General features: G+C 40.3%; 2 protein-coding genes across 5 annotated transcripts in view; both read right to left on the bottom strand.

Moving 5' to 3' along the window:
- Window positions 1-901: 901 nt before the first annotated feature.
- On the bottom strand, window positions 902-15,966 carry crispld2 (cysteine-rich secretory protein LCCL domain containing 2). The gene is made up of 15 exons (XM_032516993.1): window positions 15,737-15,966; window positions 13,340-13,693; window positions 12,083-12,201; window positions 9,414-9,546; window positions 7,627-7,742; window positions 7,066-7,166; window positions 6,784-6,978; window positions 6,641-6,701; window positions 6,459-6,525; window positions 6,235-6,365; window positions 6,014-6,057; window positions 5,833-5,905; window positions 5,327-5,402; window positions 3,823-3,953; window positions 902-1,179 (listed from the first exon to the last, which is right to left on the bottom strand). Exons 2-15 carry the CDS (start codon window positions 13,613-13,615, stop codon window positions 1,128-1,130), a joined length of 1,575 nt encoding a protein of 524 aa, XP_032372884.1. The 5' UTR covers window positions 13,616-13,693; window positions 15,737-15,966; the 3' UTR covers window positions 902-1,127.
- A 4,031-nt stretch (window positions 15,967-19,997) lies between these two features.
- Window positions 19,998-23,191, bottom strand: part of usp10 (ubiquitin specific peptidase 10) — a 34,718-nt gene continuing 31,524 nt past the window's right edge. For all 4 annotated transcript variants that reach the window (XM_032506871.1, XM_032506922.1, XM_032506956.1 and 1 more), the window contains one exon: window positions 19,998-23,035. In XM_032506871.1, the coding sequence (XP_032362762.1) occupies window positions 22,848-23,035 (188 nt within the window). In that variant the 3' untranslated portion in view covers window positions 19,998-22,847. The remainder of the gene's footprint in view (window positions 23,036-23,191) is intronic.

The raw sequence follows: 23,191 nt of genomic DNA, 5'->3' as shown, positions 1-23,191 counted from the left end.
GATTGTTCACATGAGCAGAAAAGGCAATGCAATATAATATAAAATCAGAACAAACATAAAAATGTTAATATATGGTACTCCATTTTTAAAACAAACAAAATATCATATATTCTGTACACGATGATTAAATACAGTGTGATCAGTATACATTCCTGTGTATGGTAATCAATTTGAATTTGTAATAAGAACATCAATGTAAACATAATACTTTCTGTAAAGCAAGTCAAACTCAAAACTTCCAGCACCAGCTGTTCAATGCATCATAATGAGAGCCTGACCGACGTATCGCGGGCCGATATTATCAGCTAATATAAGGCAATTCCCAATCTATCTGTATTGTCATTTTTAATGTTTGACAACGCCAACGCTCATTACAAGGTTGACCGTCTGTTTTTTTTAAAAATATTTATTCAATATTTTAAAAAATAATAATGGACAGTCAACCATGTTATGAGCGTTGGTGTTGGATACTTTGTCCACCAGAGGGCGCTCTACAACGTCCCTGTTGGCAACATTGATTTTTTTTTTGTTAATGTGTTTTTGTTCAAAGGACTTTAAGTTTCATAACTTAAGTTTGTATTTTTATACATTTTATTTATCAGAACTTTAATATGTATTGATGTTCCTCTGTTCTGTCGTGACAATAAAACAAATTCTTATCATATTATTTTAGTGAGAACTCATAAATAACTACAAATAACTAATGTGAGGGAAATCTATTTATGTTTTGTAACACGTTTCTGGATTTATTTATTTTTTATATATATATTGGCATATCCGATTTTTAAATAAACACATATTCGTATCAGTATCAGACTCGAAAATCCTTTATCAGTCGGGCTCTAATCATAATACATTAAAAAACACATTCTGCATTCACAGATTACGTAAATATGAAAACAATATCTGTATTTGGTATAACGGTCTTTTAAAATATTGGACAACTTTTACTGGGTGGATATTGTTTATGAACTAAAAGGGGAAAATCTGCTGGGACGTTCTTTTTCCATTGAAGGCACAGAGACAGAGACAGATGAACAGCCATGGTGTCCAACCTGTGGGCACTTCCTGCTCTTCAAGAGCAGCTGAGGTGACTCTGTTGGTCTCTGGACTTCTGATCCTAGGTCTCACTCCCTCACAGCAAAAATTCGAAAAGAGCCGCCCTCTGTGCTGCTCTTGCTGCAAATAGGCAATACAGAAAACATGTTACATTTGGCACCCACTATTACAGATGCAACACAGGGCACTCTAGCAATTTAGAATGTAACTTCTAAAAATAGACTGGAGAGAACTGATCAAAATTGAAGCAGCAAAGGTCGAGTTATCCGGAATGTGAATCACTAGTGTGGGTTAAGCTCCAAAAACACTGGATCCTTGATGCAAACAGTAGCTTTGTTTGGAGTCTCAGACTTTAAAAAGCTCCCTCCGGAGCCTAAGAAGACATTGTACTGTACATGTGTGTTCACAGGCAGAGTAGTACCTCCCGTGACGAGTAAAAGTGTGTAAAATCACCCTTTAAGTCATATAAATTTCTTTTTTGGTTTTTGTGATACTTGGATGTCTGCTTTTTAGTATTGTACAAGTCCTCCCAGCAACCAAGTCCATTAAAAAGTACAATCGAGGTATAATAAATAATAATAATAATAATACATTTTACTTAACAGCGCCTTTCTGAGCACTCAAGGTCGCTTTACAGACAATAAAATGGCACGTTGGCAGTATGACTCATTGTCGGCCTACTTCTGAATCTGACTTTTTCCAGCTACCACATGTGTTAAACTTGATGGAGTGGCCTTGAAACTCTGCCATGATCAATAATCCTGATAGGCCTGTGCGATTGGTATCAGATCACACATAATTGTCCGTATGGGAAAGCACTAAGTGGCTGACAGCATTTCCATTCTCGAGTAATCAGATAGTCTGTGATTACTTCCCCAGCAACAGTCTAGTCCAAACTGCCCTTCCTGCCATGATGTTGGCACATGGCACAGACTCTCTCTCAGCTGTTTATTGACCTCCTATCCCAGTGCCCTGAGAAGGGCCTTCGCAGTTTTGCATTAGATTTCATAGTAGACTTGGATTATTTTTGGCCATTCAGCAATTGAAATGCCTGAGTAAAGTAAGCAAAGATCCCATGTGTGGCCCATCCACACACCAAACCACACCATTACTCTTACAACCCTACATGCCAGCAGAACTGCCCACAAGTGCTTCCTTGCCTAAGCGTAGTCCACTGGAGCCGGCCACAGCCATGAGAGTGATGTGAGAAACATGGTGTGCATGCAGGGAACCCCCTACATGCAATATTAAAGGAGACATAAATCAAGGTAGGGTATAGTAAATAAAAGCACCTTTCTCAGACATATTTTAGATTATTTAGTCAAATGTACTTGTCTTATTTTACTACAAGCTCCATGTTTTCATTTCATTTGTACAGTATCTTCAGGTTTCCTTTACCACACTCCTATTGTTTAAATATCAACAACATATATCTACACATTATATAACCTCCAATATAAAATTCAGTATTAAATGTACTTTAATCAGATTTTTATTAGCACTTACCCAACATGCAAGATTATTGTAAACTTAGTTAAACCTAGAGATCTGGTTCTGATTTACCACCCTCATCTCCAATTTGTTTAGCAATTTTAATGATTTGGTTTGTGTTCACTGAAGGCTGTTAACTCCACGAAGAGATTATTTGACTAATTTGAATTTAGTCGGCAGGATTAAGAATGGGGATGTCACCTTCGTACATACAGAACGTAGCTAGCTAGCTACATACCTACATTCATGAAAAATAGCTACGGACAAATGACAGTGAGATTGACGCGGCTGTACGAGTAATTCAACATACATAACAACTCTAAAGTCAACAAATGTGTTTTGTCACCATTAATAATTTTGAGTTAGCTGCTTTCAGTAACTGCTCTGGCAACTTCTGTGTCATCTACAAAGGTCTTTAGCATGGTAGATCTGTCACGCGCCACAACTAAACTAAATAGGAAATTGGCTAGCATCAGGCTGAACGAAACAAAATGGCTTTTCAGTCTGATATCTATTTAAGGCTCCCAAACGCCAACTGCCATCCCACACAGGTGTTCTCAATCTTGCCTGATTAGACCTCTTCCTATGACTGTGTGGTCGTGTGCAGACTTGATTCACCTGTGAGCTTCGTTGCACCTGTTAGCCAACTTTTATTTTCTTATCATGCTTGTTAGTGCAGTCAGTTTGCTGGCCATGCATAAATTCCAACATGATTCTGGTTAAGAGATTGTGATCCATTTATTACAAAACTCATGTGGCTAGTGGTTTGGGAAAATGTTATGACATTATTTGGGTCTCTTAACCACCAAACCATACAACCTGACTGCTATGAGATAGATTACATGTTTTACTCCTCGAATTGCAATAGTGGCAGATTTGTATATTGCTTATACATGTTATTAGCAATAACACATTCTCACACTTCCCCAGGCTTTAATACTTAACTCATAGCTTTCATTACAACTAAAAAGGCTTTGCTGTTTCACAGCTGCCAAATGGTTGCTTGTTGATGAAAGCTGCCACATGTCTAAACATGAATGGTTGTTCTCATTTTTAGAAAAAAAAATGCTCTATACTCTACTGCCAGACTGCTCAGAGCCAAATCTAAAAATATAGATTTCCGAAACTCAGGAACTCATCTCCTAATGTCACTGTTGTAACCTTCAACTATTTGACATGGTGCCTGACCCATCTAGCTTTGTACCTTTCAATCCTCATCTGGGAAAGGTAATTACAGTAAAAATAGTTGACCACAAAAACATTGAATAGTACCTCTCAGACTGGATGCCATTTTTCAGGACTCCAGCATAGTGCTTTCTCTTGTCCAGTGGCAGAACATCCACAAAACCACCATCTGCTTTGATTGCCCCTGCATGGATGGCTGCTTTACAAATACTGGAGCTCTGTGGAGAGTGTGACAAAGAGAAGAAATGCTTTTACAAGATGGTAAACAGCTTTTGTCACTGCATGAATATCTTTGTAATTCTTTTATTATCAAATACAGTACAAAATATGATGCAGTAATTTACAGGCAAAGACGCAAGCATTTGTTTCGCACAGAGCCAGCACCATAGACCAAAAGCTCTTATCAACAGTCTAGAGCAGAATCATTCATTTCTAGTCTAAACACAGAGCAGACTGCCCATACACCACTACAGCATTTCTCACCAGATGGTTTATGTCCACTGTTTAACCAACATCCAGCTTCTACACCACTGTAGAAACACATTAGGGCGCCTGAGATTGCAAAACATTTCTGGACACATATGTTATGAACCTCACTGCTGCCTGTATTCTGTGACAAGATCTCTGGGAAATGAAGAATCACAGAGTCACCAGTGTAATGAATCAAGTCTTTATCACGAGCTGCACAGGGAGAAGATAAAAGTGTTCACCTCCTTATTGTTCATATCATATCCCTTATATACAATGTCATAAGGAGATTTTTCTGGAATTACTACTCATGTTTATGTAGTCACACATCCCACACACTACATTTGTTGGGTAGAAAGCAAACGCCCTCCTATTGAGATGTCTCCTAGTCCTGACCATTTGTATTGAGAGAACAAACCCTTAGATGATTTTTCGCTTTGAATTCTGTTTCTCATCTAAAACCCCTCAGAATAATGTAAAAATCTTTAATGTGAAATATTAATTTCTGACACTGATCTTCTCTAAACAGGATTTAAGTGACTTCTAAGTGATGATCTAAACCAGTATAGCTGAAGCACAAGCACATACTGTATCCCTTTGCAGTATCTTATTCATAGGATGGTTTATGGTGGTAGGACGAAACCGGAGCAGAAGAAACCGACGCAAACAAGGGGAGAACATGCAAACTCCTCACAGAAAGGCCCTGGGTAAAGAGGTTATTAGCACTCAGCAGTACTCAGCATCCTTGCAATCAAACTCCACTCAGCAGTGCCTACTTGCTGTGAGGCGACAGTGCTAACCACTGAGCCACCGTGCCACCCCACTTGAATACGCCTCTGAGTGATCTATGGCGGTTTATGGCATTACTCCTATCATCCATGAGCCATATACATACTGTGACTCAATGGCTTTCCATAGGTAACATGCATTACAAAGCCTGCAAAGTCAATCTGAGTTAACCATGCTGCAGATCCAGATATAGTTTTCACTCTGGCTGATTTTTTTACCACATACATACAAAAATAAATAAAAATAGCACAGAACTGGAGGACCTGGACCTCTGGTGTGATTCATGATCAGTTCTTAGCAGTTCATTTAGAACATATAAACAGAGTTTACTTACATCGGTGTAGATGTTGTTTCCAATCACAGGGGACCAATAGGAAGGCTGAGTCTTGCAGTTTGCCGGACAGAAGATTCTGAGAAACAAATTTGACATTAGTATGAATTTGCTGCAATAGATAATTGTGACATTAATGGAAATACATTAGTAACATAAAAGACATTATCAAATAAATTATTAACGCCCTATTTAACACGTAAAAGCACTATGTAATTTTTGAATGGTTTATAACATAGAATAATAGGGATGTAGACGATACAATGATATATTTAGTGTTTAGTAATGTACAGTATTTGTAATAATTATCTCTCTTATAATATAATATAAAAAACATATTTCATATAATAAAAAACTGTATTTGTCTATATTATCATTTTTTATCAGTTTATACACCAGCTTCATCTTATGGGTACCCACAGTACTCATAATGGAGTTAAGTAAAACCTTTAACTGGCTAATTATGTCATGCTTTAGAGAATGATAAGCTGGTGACTGTGAGGAAGCACCTTGGACAGTGGGAGTCAGGCTTTTTGTAAGGGCAGATTTCAGCCACTGTGGTGTAGCAGTCAGCAGTTATTTCTGTCACAGAGAGAGAAGAGAAAACACTTAACATACCCAATATCTGTTGGCTGAGTGTGTGAATCTACATGCAAGCATAGGTCAAAGCTCTTCCTGTGCCTAACTTACCTTCCACTTTGGCCACCACGAAGGCATTACTGGGTTTATATTTACTGTAGAAGAGATCATAGGGTTTAGAAATCTGAAAAGCAAATGGTTCTCAGAAAATTCCATTATTGCACAAATTGTGAATCATAGAACCAGAGAAATGTGGTGTATCAGCAAACGTGATTTCAACCTATTTTATTACCCATTTTCTTTTTTTTTTATTAATTAGGCCAAACATCTACCTGTAGGACTCTATGCCATTCTTAGTGGCTCTGACAAAGAATGGCAACTTGTCCTTCCTTGTGACTTCGACCAATCCTCCATTGTTGTCGATGACACCAAAGTGGATAGCAGCTCGGCAAATACTCGATTGCTGAAACAATAAAAAATTACTACTCATAAATACGCATTTACAGTATGCATGTTGCATGATGCAAGACGTTTGTTTTATGTTGGACTGACTCACCACATCATAAAAGACAGTTCCCCAGACTTTCCCTTTCTTATTTAGACAATTAGCAGGACAATTATATCTGTGGAGTCAGAAAATAAAATGGAGACAAGAGTGAGTTGATATTGGAGTAGAAGTGTAAGGTAACTCAGAATAAATGAGACATACTTTATGCACATCCGAAAAGATAACCTGACCTGTTGCAGGTTCCGCCTCTACACTTATCCCGCAGTCTAGTCTCACATTTAATGTTGTGAGCTGCAAGAATAAGAATACAATAAGTAAATGAATGTATAAAATATTGAAGTTCAAGGTTATTTTTAATCATTCTTGTAGCTACCAAGAAAAGTGTTGCTGGGAGTCTTTGAAGATGGTGTCCTGTGTATGGTGGGCTTAGGAATGGAAGGTTTGGATGCTGATTTCTTCGGTGGAGATGGTTTAGGTTTGGGGGCAGGTTTGGCGGTGGTACGAGGTGGCAGGGGAACCTGAGGTTTCTCCACCTCGTTCATGTCCTCTGTCTCTGAGCGCTGCGAGTCTATAGATAGACAAACAGATAGTGGTTCAAGTTAGTAACATGTTTATTTTTAACATCTTTGAATGCAAGCCATGTGGGTTTGCTCACCTTTGTAGCACAGGTTATCCTTACATCCTCCTCCAAAGCTGGGAGGGCACTGGGAGCAAGGGCGGCCATGCTGGTATGGAGCCTCGCCGATCCAGTTGCCCCTGCAGAAATGAATAGTGGACAGCTTGACTAAGGTGGCATTGAATCAGCGGTCAAGCCTCACTGGGCTCATGACCTTGTAATTACTTCAGCACTCTTTGTCCATGGTCAACACTTCTAATAGTCATTAATCCCACAAGCTAATAAAAACACTCCTTGTTGTCTCTCAGGCAATTACATCCTGTGGGCTGTCTGGAAAACAAGTTCCTGCTCTGCTCTTATTTTTCTTTCCCTGTGCTTCATTATTATTTTTCTATTCTGACTTGTGCGGGAATTTTAATGGCTCCAATATGTCACACACATGTTTCAGACAACTAGTGCTACATATCTGCTGTGCAGCTATATTAGGGACCCACATTGCAGCATTTGTTAGCAATGTAAGGACGAAGAATGCAAACAAGAGTCAAGAGAGCAGAGATGTTGATGAACAGTCAGGGGAACATGGAGGAATATTGATCTTACTTTGGGGAATAGTTGCACACAAGGTATACTGAGTTCTCCCATGTTTCGCCCCACACGTTCATCCTTGGACACACGTGCACAGCGCAGCCCACTCGGCTAGTGGTTGCCCAAACCAGCTGTAAAGACAGAAATAAAAGAATGTATGACAATGTAAGCACAAACAATTGCTGAATGAACACACACAGAATAAACTTTTGTTCTTGATCTTTTTATTCTGCTTCAGTCAGATGCATGTCTCGTGTGAACCCAATTTGCCTTATGTGACATAATAATGATCATTTTTGTCATCCTGATAGAAGTCAGAAAATTGCAGTTTTTAATATCTTAACTCTAAAGAAACCATAAGTCAGCATGGGCTTCAAAACTGTCCTAGGTAGAAAGAAACACCATATTAAACAGAAAGCTGCTGCAGTGGTGATTCAGATGAATAAAGTGCCATTTGACGGCAAATACAACACAGCATTTTCCATAACTCCTCATTACTTTTCTCCCAAACTCTGAAACATGTGCACTCTCCCTCCTCAGGAATGTTCATCTTTTTCCTGGTATAGTTAGAAGCCACTGGAAGCAGTGAGTCAGCACACAGACTGATGTGTGCTGAGTGCTGGTAGTTCAGCTCAATGAACTCTCTAACTCTAGAGGCTCTAGCATTTTTATGCAGAGGTCGTTATGGAGTAGGATTGCCTAGACTGCAGGTACATCAGCAATTTCAGCAAATGAAGGACAGAGACAAGGTGATGATGACGCTTAGATTTGGCACTGTCTTGTCTCTGCAGCATCTTCAGAAGAATCCAGGTCAAGCAGTGAGGGATGTCGGGTGTGTCTGAAAATGACTACCAGATGGCAGTGATCAGGTTTCAGAGTAAAGGCAGACAGAGGACTATAGATGTTTCTGTAAACTCATCCCAGCAGCTACAAAGTAAAGTCTAGGGGAAGAGGTCGCCAGCTCACCCATTTCTGTTTTCTTTTGATCGATTTCTTGATTTACACATCCACTCTTCAACTCTTCTTTCTGTCGGATTTTCTATTTATCCTTCACTGTCTACAAGTTGCTATATATTTACGTCTGTCATTTAACCCCTCAGTCCCTCTGAGGGACTCTGCCCATAAATACTGTGAAATATCATACAGAGTGTGCACCACATGTTGTATCCCAGCAACACCTTTCAAGTGACATATGTTCAAAATTACAGATAAAAGAAGGCGCAGGACTTGATACTAAACAGATTTTATTATGAATATAGCAGACATTACAGTACACACTTCAAAAGGATGTTTAAAAAGATATACTTTAAACAAAAATAACACCTACCACACTGGGTACCTAATGTTTCAGCTTCTTGCAGTAACTGATCAGATGGAGAGTAAGAGAATAGCTCACAGCCAAGTGGTTTGTTAAGGGAGTACAACACCGATTTAGCATTGCACTTCTATAAAATTGTCAGATTAACGATGGATAGCGCCAAATACGATGCAGCAGAACCAGAGATATCATCTTTTTTTATTCCACACATTTTTTTGTCTTGTCAAAATGTGGCACTTACATTACCCACAATGCAACACAATTACTGACAGTTTGGTCGGAGTCTTATTATGCTAGTAGCGGCTAATGAAGCCTCGAGCTGCAAGCCTTAAGCAGAGATGAGGAGCGCTTTACAGAGGTCATTTTCATACGTCAGCCCCCATTGACACTGACTCAAGTGTTCCCTTTAACCTATTTTAATCTTAAATGTTCTCCTGAACTCTTTCAATTTAACTTGCTCTGCCGTGTTTTTTTTTCATCTTACCTGGGTGTAATGGGTGCACATAGGCCCAGAGCAGCGATCTGGACACCAGGGATTGCACTCCTGGGGGTAGGGGTAGGTGTAGTCTTTCACCTCATCGTACCAGGCTTGGACATGGAAGGCAGGAGAACGGTATCTGTAGGACCCACATGCACGCATGCACACACGCACACACGCACACAGACAGACAGACAGACAGTAAGCTCAGTCACAGGCCATCCAGGTACCAGGGGCAAAAGGGAAATATCTGAGGGAGCTGCCAGCTGCTTTGGCTAGACATGAGAAACACCGCATGAACCTCACTGCCCCTCCTCCTCCTCCCTTCAGGCCTCAAATGATGAGTCTGAATCTGACCTGGCACACAAAACAGCAGTCTGTTCCCCCGCCATCACAGGGGAAATTAAATCAGGTTGAAAAAAGGAATCAGTGCAAACCTAAACATGGCTCCACAGCCCAACAAAACTGGTCAAGCTCTTGTTATAAACATCTCTTTTTACGGTATTGAAAAGTGCTGAGCTTATAAATGGAGAGAGTAGAGGGGGAGTGGAAAAAGACATTACAGGGTTTGTTGGCACAGAAAGAAAAGAAGGGAATGTGGAGGGAGGAACAAGGTTGTGAAGAGGGACAGATTACTGGAAGGACACCTGCTGGGACAGCGACACACTGTCATGCACAGAGGCCCACTGTGTCTGGTGTCGACTTGGACACACACACACACACACACCCTCATTAACACAGACATCAACTTTAATTTGCTAGCACTGACTAGCACTGCCCGTGCTTGTGCTTTACAGATATCAATGTACCAAGATTTGTTTTAAAGGAGCAGCACTAATCACTGTAGTTACAGGAAACAACTTTATATGCTGCATTGACAGTTCAGAAAATATAGAAATAGGGAATAAAGAAAGAAAGAAGTTCATAGAAAGTCTGTATGACTTATGATTATGGGACAGAATAACTCAAAACTACTGTTTGTGCAGCCTGGGTATCAAAGCTTAATACTTTTTGGTACTAAAATCTGTATGTAGCATTGAGTTTAAAAAATGTGTGGTGTCGCCTCATGTCGCCTTTTGTCTTGGCCGAAAATTAGCACCTGATCACATTGCAGTGACTAGAACTTACAGACAATTACCATGTATGTTCTGCGCATGCGTGCAAGGTAATAACTCTCCCTACCAGCAGAATGCGGTAGTCTGTACTCGTCATTCAAAAAAGGGGAAAACGGAAGTCCGACAGAAATGCGGATATATAAATTATTGTTGTGATCCGTGAAGACAGTTTTCTCAATGCGCGTAATTTCCTGTAATGGAGAAAAATGTCTAATAAAAACTTGGAAATGGTACTAGCATTGGGAGCCCTGGGTCTTTTGTTGGTGGGGGAAGAAATGAAGAGGCGGATTGCCATGCAATCGGCTCTGTAAGGCTATGCATGGGCACAGCGGTGCTTTGAGTTAAATGGTTAGGTCAACATGGGTTATGGTGTAAATACTAACATGCTTATGCTAAGCAGGTATTATGTTTAACATTTTCCCATCCCCATATCACCTTCTGCAAAAGGGCTGCAGAGGATCTGGACCAGAATCTATTAATTATCAGCTTATTAAGCATTTACCAATGAATTTCATAACTGCAGTAACAATATTTGAACTAAAAGGGACTAAGACTGTGGGCTTATATCTTATGTCTTTTAAAGTGCTCATATTATGCTCATTTTCAGGTTCATAATTGTATTTTGAGGTTGTACCAGAATAGGTTTATGTGGTTTAATTTTCAGAAAACACCATATTTTTGTTGTACTGCACACTGCAGTTTTGCTCCTCTTTTCACCCTGTGTGTTGAGCTCTTTGTTTAGCTACAGAGTGAGGCATCTCACTTCTATTCCATCTTTGTTGGCAGCCACACATGCGCAGTAAGTACTGCTAGCTTGTCAGTTGCAGAGCATGAGGAGTGCCATGCTAGCAGCTAGGCGAGCATTATAACGTGTTACAAAGTGACTACAATAGAGCTGTTTGTGAACAGTGTTTTCTGTTGGAGATGGTAAGTCCCTTCGGGGTGGACTTTGGGCTTTTTCACTTTGTAAACCTATAACATGCACAAAATAAACGAAAGGGGAAGAGCCAAAAGCATAATATGAGCAGTTTATAATATGTAAAGCATTAGTAAATTATTAATTTAGCAATAATAAAGCTATTTGCTACTGTTGAAATGTATGGATCCTTTATAAAGAAAGTGCAAGTGATAAATAAATACAAATGTTTTCTGAAAAATGTTTGAAAAAAGATTACATTTCCCAAAAAATATTGCTTTGATTTTGGTACAAAATTAATAAAAGTCCTAGTATAGGGTGCCTGGGTAGTTCAGTTGGTAAAGCAGGTGCCCATTTATAGAAGTTTGCTCCTTGACGCAGTGGGCCCGGGTTCCTACGGCCCTTTGCTGCATGTCATTTCCCCTCTCTCTCCCCCCTTTCATTCTTTAGCTGTCCTGTCAAAATAAAAACCTAGAAGGCCAAAAAATAATCTTTAAAAAAAAAAAAGCCCTAGTAGCCTACTAGTAAGGGTATAAAATCTGATTTCATTTTCACCCGCTATTAATAATCAAAACAAACACTGATAAAGTCTCAGTTTTTTTATGCATAACATAGCTGACAGACTGTGTGTTATTGCATCTCACCTTCCCCAGTGAACAGCCAGATTTTGTCCAATAGACATGAGCAGGTCCTGAGGTCCATGGTCCCACTGACACTGCTCTGCCCAGTGAGTGGCGGACCGCTCCAACTCATCATCCCAAACCTGCACACATAAAGTAAAACAAGTTTTTCACAAGGAATTCACTTATTTTTAGACACCAATGGGAAGACTTTGCAACAACCACCTGCTGCATCTGTTAAAATATAAAAGCATTTTAATCAACATCTTGTTCTGACTCTGACTGAGTAGATACCTAACCGCAACTTGTTCAAGGCTTCTACTCCTGCACTTCCTTCCTTCCCACTCCAGTGAGCTGAAACTGAGTACTGAAGTACAACATTAACCTTTGACGGTGACATTTGAGTAGGGCAGCTGGCGCTTGGCAATGGTCCACTACAAATCTCCAGCTTTCCCAGATGAATTATCCACATTTCCTGAGTAGGTTTCTTTACAGCGGTGGACAGTAGGGTGGAAAGCAGAGAAGACACCTGAATCTTGCCGTTCAAGAGGCGCTATGAAGGGATCAAGGGAGGTACTGCATACAGCACGGCCCCTCAAAGCACATCTCCTCAGTAAATTTCCAGCCTTTTGGTGGTCGCTAAAACATGCACACACAGACACCACTGTAACCCCAAACACCCATACACTGGCACACACACACTCTGCCTGTTCACTGGAATTCGAGAGAGCACTGGGCCGAGTAAATCTTCAGACACTTTCCTTCACGGTTATAACCGCACTCCAGAGAAACACAGGCCATCACTGCCTCTTTCAACTTTATGGAGCTTGTGGTTTTCAGCAACCTCCTGTGCATCTCAACAATAATCCCTGTCCTACTTCATCCATTTATGTTCCAAGTCGTATTCTCTCTGTCCTCCTTTGACCCAGCTTTCCTTTACTCTGCTGTCTTCTCTGTGCTGTTTGCAGGTAGAACAGAGTGAGGATTATTATCCTCCTTGTAAAAGAGCAGCACAGCAGGCTGGCAACAGCTCACCTTCATTACTGCATGTTTCCAGCAGATAGAAAAGGCAGTTTTCTTATTCCAGCAATGTTGCTTTTCTAGGCAGAATACAACTTTAAACTAATCACCAGTCGCATTTCAGAGGTTTCTGACACATTAAAATGGCGTTCTTTGTGAGGTAAAGCCAAAAATTGAATTGATACCTTTTAGAATGATCTTAGAGTAACTTTGAGGGAATGATAGAAAAATAGGTAATTGGTGTAATGGGACATGTCTCACCATGTACTCCATGTTCGAGGCAGTGGGGTAGACGGCGCCCCTCAGTTTGTTGTGCAGCTGGAGGATCTCCTCACGGTCCGACCAGCGGATGGCTCGTCGGGTCCTAATGCCAGCTGTGTTGCTGGTGCCGTTCTGGTCTGCTTCCTCCTCGTAGCGGCTCAGCAGCTGCCTGAGCTCATTGGAGTCGGGCAGGAAGAGGGAAGCTGAGTCCCTGAAGCACAACAGCAGGAGGGAGAGGGAGAGGACAGGGAGCCAGGTCATGGCAACACAGGTCATTCTGACACTTCAGCTGTCTGGGTTTCGACTTTCAGACTGCAACAGACAGCAGCTTGTGTGTAAAGTCCCAGACACAACCTAAAGAGAGGAAACATTTAATAAGTCTTTCCCCACTGTGTGAGTCAACACAGCAGAGTACAGATTACAAAATATAGGCATACAAATTACTGAACTAATGTAGGTCAATTTCTATAACCAAGTTTTTGGGATAAAATATTGATATGGAAATGTATAATTCTTCATTCTTCCACTGATACTGGCACATAGTCTGTTGTGATGCTGAGGCTCAACTCAACTCATTTCTCAACTATGGACTTTTTTACTCTCAGCTGTTCTCATTTCTGTCAATTCAGCCTGTTTGTGGCTATTGCATGAAAGCTGTTAGTTGTTAATCAGGCACACTAATAGAACTAGAACAACTGCACGGCATTGTTTACACTGAGGCAATTCGTGTGTCAGGTCATTTTCGAGGCTGTCTGGGGGATGGTGTATTGGAGTGAATTATATTGTTATTATAAGTTATTAAGAAGTAGGTTTTCCTCTTTCTTTACACAGCTACTGTGATGTATCATAGATGCCTGTCTTGCAATATTTTGTGCATCCCAGAACTGACTACATCAATTTATTGTGCAACATATTGTGACATACTACTTTGGGAGTAATACTCACAATTATCAACCAAAATTTCTTAGTGTGCAACTATGATTTTGAACAGCGTCAAAATATTTTCACAGGTACACAAAAAAAAAACATGAACTGTACCACAATTAACCAACCAGTTGGCTTCTGTATCCAAAAGGTAAACTTTGTCTAAATGAATCTGAGCAATCAGGACTGAGTTTATTTAACCCTCGCAGCCTGATTAGCATTCAGAGTCTTTCTACCCAGTAATAATATAGCTTTCATAGTACCTGTTGTAGCTTTGTCAGTAAATAGAACACTGACTCGTGTTGGGCTTGCTGCACCTTAGTTGAACTGAGAAATACTATCTGCCCGTCTTCTGACTGATTATTTTCTAACCAAAGTGAGCAGCAGGACGGGACACTGAGGAAGGAGACCTGAGTTCAGCTTGACAAGCGTTCACCCTGCTGAACACTGCATTCCTGACCCATCCTGGGGCAATATTCTGTAACTGACGGCACATCTCACCTCCCTCTGAAACCAAATATCCCATAGTCACAAAGTTTTATAAAGACAGAAGAGCAGTCAGTCAGTCAGTGTGATTGGAGAAGAAAAACAAACTAAACCAAGCTCTAGCTCACACTGGTTGCTCTCCTCCTTGAATCCCTTCACCTTTTTTCCATCTGGCTGAAAAGACGGCTTGAGGTCTGGCACCGGCTCTGCTGTGCCAGCTCTGGGCACTGTGAGACAGCGGGCAGCTCAAGCACCACACCCTTCTCCTCTCCCTGTGCCCCCCCTTCACACTAAACCTCTACCAACTAGTCTGTCTGGGCCCTTCTCATGGCTTTCATGAATTTTATACAAGAGTGACAGACAAAGCAGATGACTCGGACATACACACTATCCACATGTTGTCTATGGAGACTCAAAAAGTGGGCCTGACCTCATTTCCTCCTGACCATGGGGTTGAATGTAAACACAACTCATGGCACCATATAAATTGTCTGATTTGTATCTATGTTGAACATTTCCATAGATGGTCCCTTGCTTTTTTATGCCCTTTAAAGATTGGCAGTACACTAGTGGTTTGACCTTGAACTCTAAAATGTTTTTTTTTTATTATGTATGGTTTTAAATTGTATTAATAACTTAAATATAGCATTACATTTGAAATACTTTGCTCACAAGCATACTGCCTGTACATTTACATTTTTCATCATTGGAGCTACTGCACTCCCATTTGCTCGTAAAGCTGCAGACTCACAATGAATGAGTGGCTTGCCAACAGGTTTGTAACGCAAAACTTGAATCATCAGAGAAGTGCTCGTGTCATGAGTTCATAATGTCATACTGAGTAAATCAATCAATCTAACACTAAAGAGTGAACATGTTGGTGGAACTTGAGATCAGTCAGAACCTACAGTACAATCCCTGGTGCCACAGCGTACCTGAAACACAATACATTGCAAATTCATGTGTATAATGTCTGATCTTGCTCACCTCTATCTTTATCACTTTCTATCCAGTTGAATATTCCGGAGCAGTTTCCTCTGCGCGCTGGAGAGCTGTAGGTATTATTCCCTTGTGAGAGGAGCGAGCTGCAGCTTGTTGGCGGTGTTCCTGAAGCACACAGGAGCTGTGGAACTCCTGAGCAGCTCACAGTGCCTTATATAGGCTAGAGAAGGAGACCCCTCAGGACTAGAGGAAAAAATTACTGTCTTTCCTAACTCCCCCACTCACCAGCCTCCCTGAAGGAGGCTACTATGTTCTTGGCATGGCGCGCGCACGCTGACGAACAGCCTAATAGGAAGAACACTACAAATACTGTAAATGAGCAAGCTGTCAGACGACTCAGCGGCATCCAGCTAGATCACCATCTCTGGACCACGTTTAAGTGACAGTAGATAGGCTTTGTATCTTCACAACCAGCTACATGGACGCTTTGAACATCACAACAGACTGAACAGTGGCAGCAGTGGATAGGGACAACTCAAATCACTCGAACTACATTTAAAGAAATGGTTTCTGTTCATAACAGTGGACATTATCACTCAAAACCCATTGTCCAGGCAATAGCTTGGTACCACTTTACATTTGTAAAGGGCTCAATAGGCTAATAGCTTTATTAATGGTTAATAAATAATTTGCTAATGCTTTATAGACTAGTTATAGGCTAAGCTATAAAAGAATTAGGGAAATGTATCATTTCTATTTGGTAATAACAGAATGTCTAATAAGGGGAGAACTTCTACTCTGGAAACTTCTGAACTGGTTGCAGTTCCACTGTGGTTCCACATGAGGGCGCTCAAGGGCGAGTGCACAATGAATGGTGGTCTATGGGACAAAAACCCTCAAAATCCACTTTTCTCGGGATATCATTTTTTGTCTAGTAATTTGAATGTTGCATTTGAAAAGGGAGGCAACGAAAATGCACACAGCTGGGGGCTTTACTTGTCCAAAAAAGCCTTTTAAAACGTCGGCAAAAAATTACGGCAAGCTTGGAGTAATTAGCTTTTTTTCTCTCTCGAGGCATTGACAACACAGCTGACAGGTTATGCTGTCCCTGTCATTACACGTGCTAGAAAGAGGTTTGCTAATGTTTTAAAGACCACGCCGTAATATTTACATTCTCTCTCTCTCTCACTCACACACACACACACACACACACACACACACACAGACACACACACACACACACACACACAAACACAATGCCATCAAGCAGGATCTCTGGTCGTAATCAGTCCTTCACTGACCAATCAGCATTCATTAGCAGAATGCTAGCGTGTTATGGGCAACAACGACTCAACCTGTAAGAAATCCAAAGGATCATCATCAAACATCACTACTTTCGACCTGTAATCCTTGCAAAAACTACAATCACATCTGAGATTTCTCAACGAGAATCAAGCGAAAGAGACACATTTAGCCGTCTAAACTCCCATTCGTTTTGCACTCGATCACCCCCAGGGGAACTCTGGTGGAACTGGAACCAAATTCGGTACAATGGGGCCAAACAGGGAGTAAACAGGCTCTCCAGAGACGGCTTTGGTAATAATGCACTTATAAATGTTGGTTATCCATTATTAAAGGCTCATGGGATTCTTGTCTGTTGAAGTGAACAAGTCATTATGGGTTGTAATCATCACATCAAGTGTTACTAGGAGGTTAATAACTGGGATTGTTCCAGATCAACTGCTTTTCTAGTGGTCAAAAGGGAGCTTCCACAAGCTGGTTTTCTTCACAGTAATGGATTATAACTAATCTAGAAAAAACAGTAAATAGTTTATTAATTAACAAAAAAAGCCATTAGTTAAAACTTTACAACTTTACAAAGGGTGCCTTATTTGAAAGTGGTACAAATATTTGTAATTTAGGGGACAAAATAGTGTTACTACTTGTGATACATTCACAAGATCAATCAAGCAGTTTGAAAGCCATTTCTGTCATAATATAACCAGATTTGTATCCAGATTTTGTAACACACCAATGCAGTTACACAACAACGCAATTAGATCTTGATGGGTTTTGAGTTGTTGCAGCTTGATTATATGAACACAAATCCATCCACATGGAAATAAGATACATAAATTCTGGTTGACTATATGCTATTCAAGGGAAATCAGCTTTTATAGTTTTTCTGGAGCAAACCCTGCAAAAACCTGTCCTGTGTGACGTATTTTACATAATGAGTCAATCAAACTTTGATATGTTTTAGGGAATGCGGTATAAAAACCCATTTTAGAGCTACTGGATGACTATAAATTACTTTTATCACATGAAACAGTTATCAGTACATACAGTATTAAAAGACTTCCCGTGATTATAGGATCTTAGAGAGGATAAAGAGGTAAACAAGGTTCTGCTTTGAAAACAGGGCTCATCACGTGTAACGACGGGGTTTTATTACTCAAATAGTTTTAAATTTTTTTCCATGATGAACTTGATTTCTGTCTGTAACATCTCAGATACTTGCAAGAGCACGGCCACTCAGAAGGAATGCTAGTTTGGGTTCTGGTGCTGCACTCAGTCAAAATACAGGTTTAACAGGAAGTCTGGCCCATCATGCATCTGCTCGCTTTCTTACATGTCCTGCAGAGATGGTAGCAACGGTGGCCTCGGTCTGAAGCAACATGTTCACTAGAAGATGTAATTTCTGAGACATAAGAAAAGTTAAAGATCAAGCTCATTGAATGACCTCCTGGTGTCAATTTATGTTACAAAGCACACAGCCTGGAAATATTTTATAGTCTACTTTTGGCTTCCCTCAGCTAAAAAGGGCCTTTTCTGTATGGGATTGCGGGGATAGTGATGTACCAAGTTAGAGCTATGGTGATATTATGATCTAGTGAATGATATTTTGATCCATCCAGATGTCTAATGCAGACCAGGGGCCTTTTCTGTAAACAATATGAAAACACTATTGGGCAAGTGTTCTCCAGAACTGACAAATAGCCATTGGCCTCAGTAATTACGCATTAGAATCGGCTGCAGCTACCTTTACAGATAGATATTCCAAACATGAACCCATCCAGATGTAGGAAATAAGTGTGATATAATTGTACTCCTTGCACAAAATGTTTTCAGACATTTATATGAAACATAAGAAGCCTTGTTCTTTATGTCCTAAACATGATCATCACAGAATCAAGGCATCTGATCATCTGATTGCAGGTGTACCTTCTTTAATATCCCAGCCACTTCTTTCTTTTAAGATTCTCAATCTGCATTTCCTAATTCTAAGCAGCCCCTTGTGACAAAGGTTTGTTATTGTGTTACTCACATTTGGTGACTGTAATCAAATGTCCAAGAGACGAGGGTTTTCTTCTCACAAGTGTTATTCAGCTGCATCAACCTACATACATAATTCATAGCAGGCCAAATGCAAACTGGAAACTCACAACTCTGCATTGGTCTCAGTTGAAGACAACAGGATTACACAATTCAAACATCTTTTTCTCGTTTACTTTTTGACAGTCTGTAATCTTAAACAGGGGGAAACAACTCATATATTGGTTGTGGAGCAGATAGGCACACAGATGTGCCAAGGCCCAATTGTTGTCTGCTGCTCCATGTGCTAGATTTTGCTGGGTTGGTCATCTCCACTCTAATGAGCCATGGCACTTTAAGTATCTAAATGGCACAATATCATGTTCATGATGCAGAAAAGTAACCCTATTCTGTTATTTGTTCTTTGTCCCTGTAGATGCTGCAATACTACAATCATAATTACTAGCTTGTGTTGAAAAATATGCCTTACACACTTAACCACTCAAGAGCCTTAAAAAGGCCCGTGGGGTGAACGAACACGCACACAAGGAGACACTTGCCAGTATAGGTGGTCTATCAGTGGGTGTCCAAACATGTAATTTGCCCTTCAGGCTGTGGGCCTGTAAAAAAAGATCTCTTGTAGTTGCGTTCTGACATTAACAAGGAAAATACTATGTTGATTGTAAGTTTTAGTGCAAAGCCACATTTCAGTGGACGGCCGAGCTATAGTAAGGAGGGAATAAATAGTAAGGAATACTAAAGGGCAGAAAAACCTTACATAGCAAATTTTTCAATGATGGGTTCTGCTTCCCATTAAAGCAAACAGAGGGAGCTCAGCCACGGCCCTAAAGAGCGCAGTGTGGGCACTAAGGCAGCCAGCTAGACCACAGGTAGGGGAGATACAACATACTACGAATACTACACATAGTATATGTTGACATGCAAGAACAAGAGACCAGTAACAGTGTGGTAGACCAAGACTCAGTGGATCGTTTTGGTTTATTGTGCACATTGTTCTGTTGGCCAGTCCAGGGCGAAGAGACTGCAGATGTTTTCAGTATTTACTGTCTATTATAAGAAAGCCAAGTAGTCTTCTGACTACACTTTATTAGCAAACTGCTTTTTGCACAATCCTTTATTTGAACAATTAACAAAATAGAATGCTGGAGGATTCAAATTAAAAGACAGTAGAGATTTTTTTTTTTCTTGTTTTTTTTTTTAAAGGTCAATATCCCAACAATTCCCAGCAGACAATAGTGTTAGGAGCACATACTGAAAAGAGACATTGACGCATTTCACCAGCACATTTCCTGACCAGCCATGGCAGACTGAGATAAAACTGTACAACAGAAAGCTCAGGGTGTCAGTTCAAAGTCCAAACATTCTTCAAAAGGGGAAAGAAAATCAACAATGTCACAATTTGTGCAGAAATGACTACAAAGTCAGCAGCACGACTGATAATTTAGGTCAGAAGATGTATTGACCGTCTAAACGGCATGCCTCAGTTTCCTGTGTGGAATGAGTCCTGTACATGGCAACAAGACCTCAAATGGAGAAGGCAAAAGAAAGTCTAAATATATATTTGAGGAAAGGCAGTAGGGCCTATATTGTTTCCTTTGGTTAACCTGTGGAAGGTTACGGACTTTGAAACCTTCCAAGTCAATTGAGACTATGCACCACATAATGATGTTATTTTACATAGAGACTAAACATAATTTTAATCCAATGTGAAATTATGAAATTTTGTAAAACAGACTTCAATTTTATTTCAAATTGAAAGACTGACTCAGTCTTTGTAAACTTACAAACAAGTACCATTCTGAAGCATGAAAATGCGGGACAACCACCTTTTCACCCTTGTACCTGGTTTTAATTAACTATGTGAGAGACAAAAAAGGAGGACTTCTGTGGGTTATAGTACACAGGACTAAATCATGTAGAAATACATGAGCCGATTACATTTTGTGAAGTTTTAATACTGAGATTCTGACACTGGTGATTGGAATGAAATGGGTCTTGAGTGGGGGGAGAAAAAAAATATGAAAAGAAAAAATGACAAAAAATGGAAATAAATATCAAGCAAAGAACTAGTTTGATTTTATTCATTGTTGTGCTTTAGCCTGTGTAATTTCTTTTCAAACACCAATTCAAATGCAAGCATATTTTTTCGGAAGGGAGCCAGAGCATGGGGACATCCAATAAATGATCAATGACAAAAAAAAAAAAAAAAAACTTACATCTTTTAGTAACTCAAAACAAAAATCACAATCCATTAATGATCAAAAAAAAATTCAATATCTTCAACAAAAGCAAACTATCTCCTTTTGTGCACATGTTCGGGGGTTTTATGCAGAGCTTAGCACAGATGTAGTCCCACTTCCCTCAACACTCAGTTTCCCTCAACTAGGAGGAAATGCTGAGCCACAAAAGAGTAAATACATAGGTGTCAGGTACATTCTCCTAACTCTTCACAGACAGACTTGCTGTTGGCGCCTGATTAGGGTTAAACTTGTACACTGAGTGGAAAAACATCACATTGAACCTAAGGCAGCCCCCGCTTTCTGCTGAGTTGGGGGGTAAGAGGGGTGGTGTGGCTCAAAACTACACTGATAAACCACCTATACACAGGTGGAACCTTTAGACAATACAAAGAAACAGATGGATAGAGAATGAAATTTACAAAGTAAACAAGGGCAGGTTTTGCAGTGGAATCTGTCTTGATTGGTTGCCATCTCTCCAGTGCAATAACTGAGTCCAAAAACTAGCAAAGTCCTTTAGGACCCAAACAAGTTCTCAGTCAGTTAGATTTTATATTTTTATCTTTTTTTTTTACATTTTAATCTAAATATTTGCAAAATATGCATTTGCCTGTCATATCGTAATCATTTATCAGTTTATACTTTGTGCACAGAAGCATATTTGTTATTAAATTCTAAAGCGCATTAATATTTTTTTAGACAGTCTTTCTAAATCTAAACCCATATACCATAACAAGGATCTCTCAAACAAGGAAGCTGTTCGGTTCTCAATGTACCACTTTTTTTTTTCCTGTTGATGGCTCAAGTTGTACCTAGATTTAAAAGCATCGTAAAAGTGAGGACACGGAGGAGTTGTTTTTGTTGGTGGCAAAGAAGACAATCTGGCATTGGGAGGAGAGACTCGTGATAATGCTGGTGCTGGGTCTTTTAAATGCACAAGGGCAAATTCAAATAGGCTTTTAAACTGCTTCAAATTCATTAGGCCAACAGTACTCCTTTACTAAAAGGCAAACACTGATATTTCTAGGTAATCTCCTTAAAAAAGGTAATTCAAGCAAGAGAAATTACCCCGACGGTCCACTTGCAGCCTGTGGTAGATAGTTCCTCCTGTGTGTGAGTCCACGGTTTGCTATCCGAGCCGAGCTGTGGGCTCAGTCAGAGGTGAGTCTCAGGTCCTAACATGTAACCCCAACCCCACCTCTGTCTATTCAACAGTCCTTTACTCGCTGCTTTAAAAGTAAAAACTAAAAAAAGGGGAGAAACAAAAAACAGCAGTGGTGCACAGAGAAGAGAGAGCAGTCACAGGGAAATCTTGGTGAATGCAGCTTTTTTCCTCCTCCAAAAAGAAAAAAAGACAAGGAAAAAGGTGTTGGAAAAGCTGGTTCTCAGGAAAGGGGGGACAGGAGGGAAGAAGAGGGAAATCTCGCAAGAGAACAAGTTGGGCAGTGTTCCTGTTCATTAGTTTTATGTGTGTTTGTGTCATGTGTGGATGTAATGTCCTGTCAACGAGTGCATATGGAGCATGTGTGTTGTGTGTGCGTTCGTGAATATATTCGGGTAATCTTGCGTTGGGATGTGTGCGTCTACAGCAGGTCGACGCGGCGGTAGTACAGCAGGTAGGCGGTGCGCTCTGCAGTCTGCTTCACCACCTGGTACTGGTTGATAACCTTCACTGCCTGGTCGTCAATGCGCAGCCAGCCGTTAAGACCAATGTGGAAGACATCTGTGGTGTAATGACCGCCTGTCGCGCTGTTCCCATGGTGATAGACAACTGGTTAAGCAAAAGGGGGGGAGGGGGAGGGGGGAGAGAGAGAGAGAGACATTATTTAAGTCATTGTCATCCATTACTTCAATTTTGGGCACTGCAGTGCAGTTTTTTTACACTGAGCTGTCTTTAGATTTACCTACAATGCTGTACAATGTAGCT

Source organism: Etheostoma spectabile, chromosome 1, assembly GCF_008692095.1.
Source record: "Etheostoma spectabile isolate EspeVRDwgs_2016 chromosome 1, UIUC_Espe_1.0, whole genome shotgun sequence".
Classification (NCBI taxonomy): Eukaryota; Metazoa; Chordata; class Actinopteri; order Perciformes; family Percidae; genus Etheostoma; species Etheostoma spectabile.
This window is presented reverse-complemented; position numbering and strand designations above follow the sequence as displayed.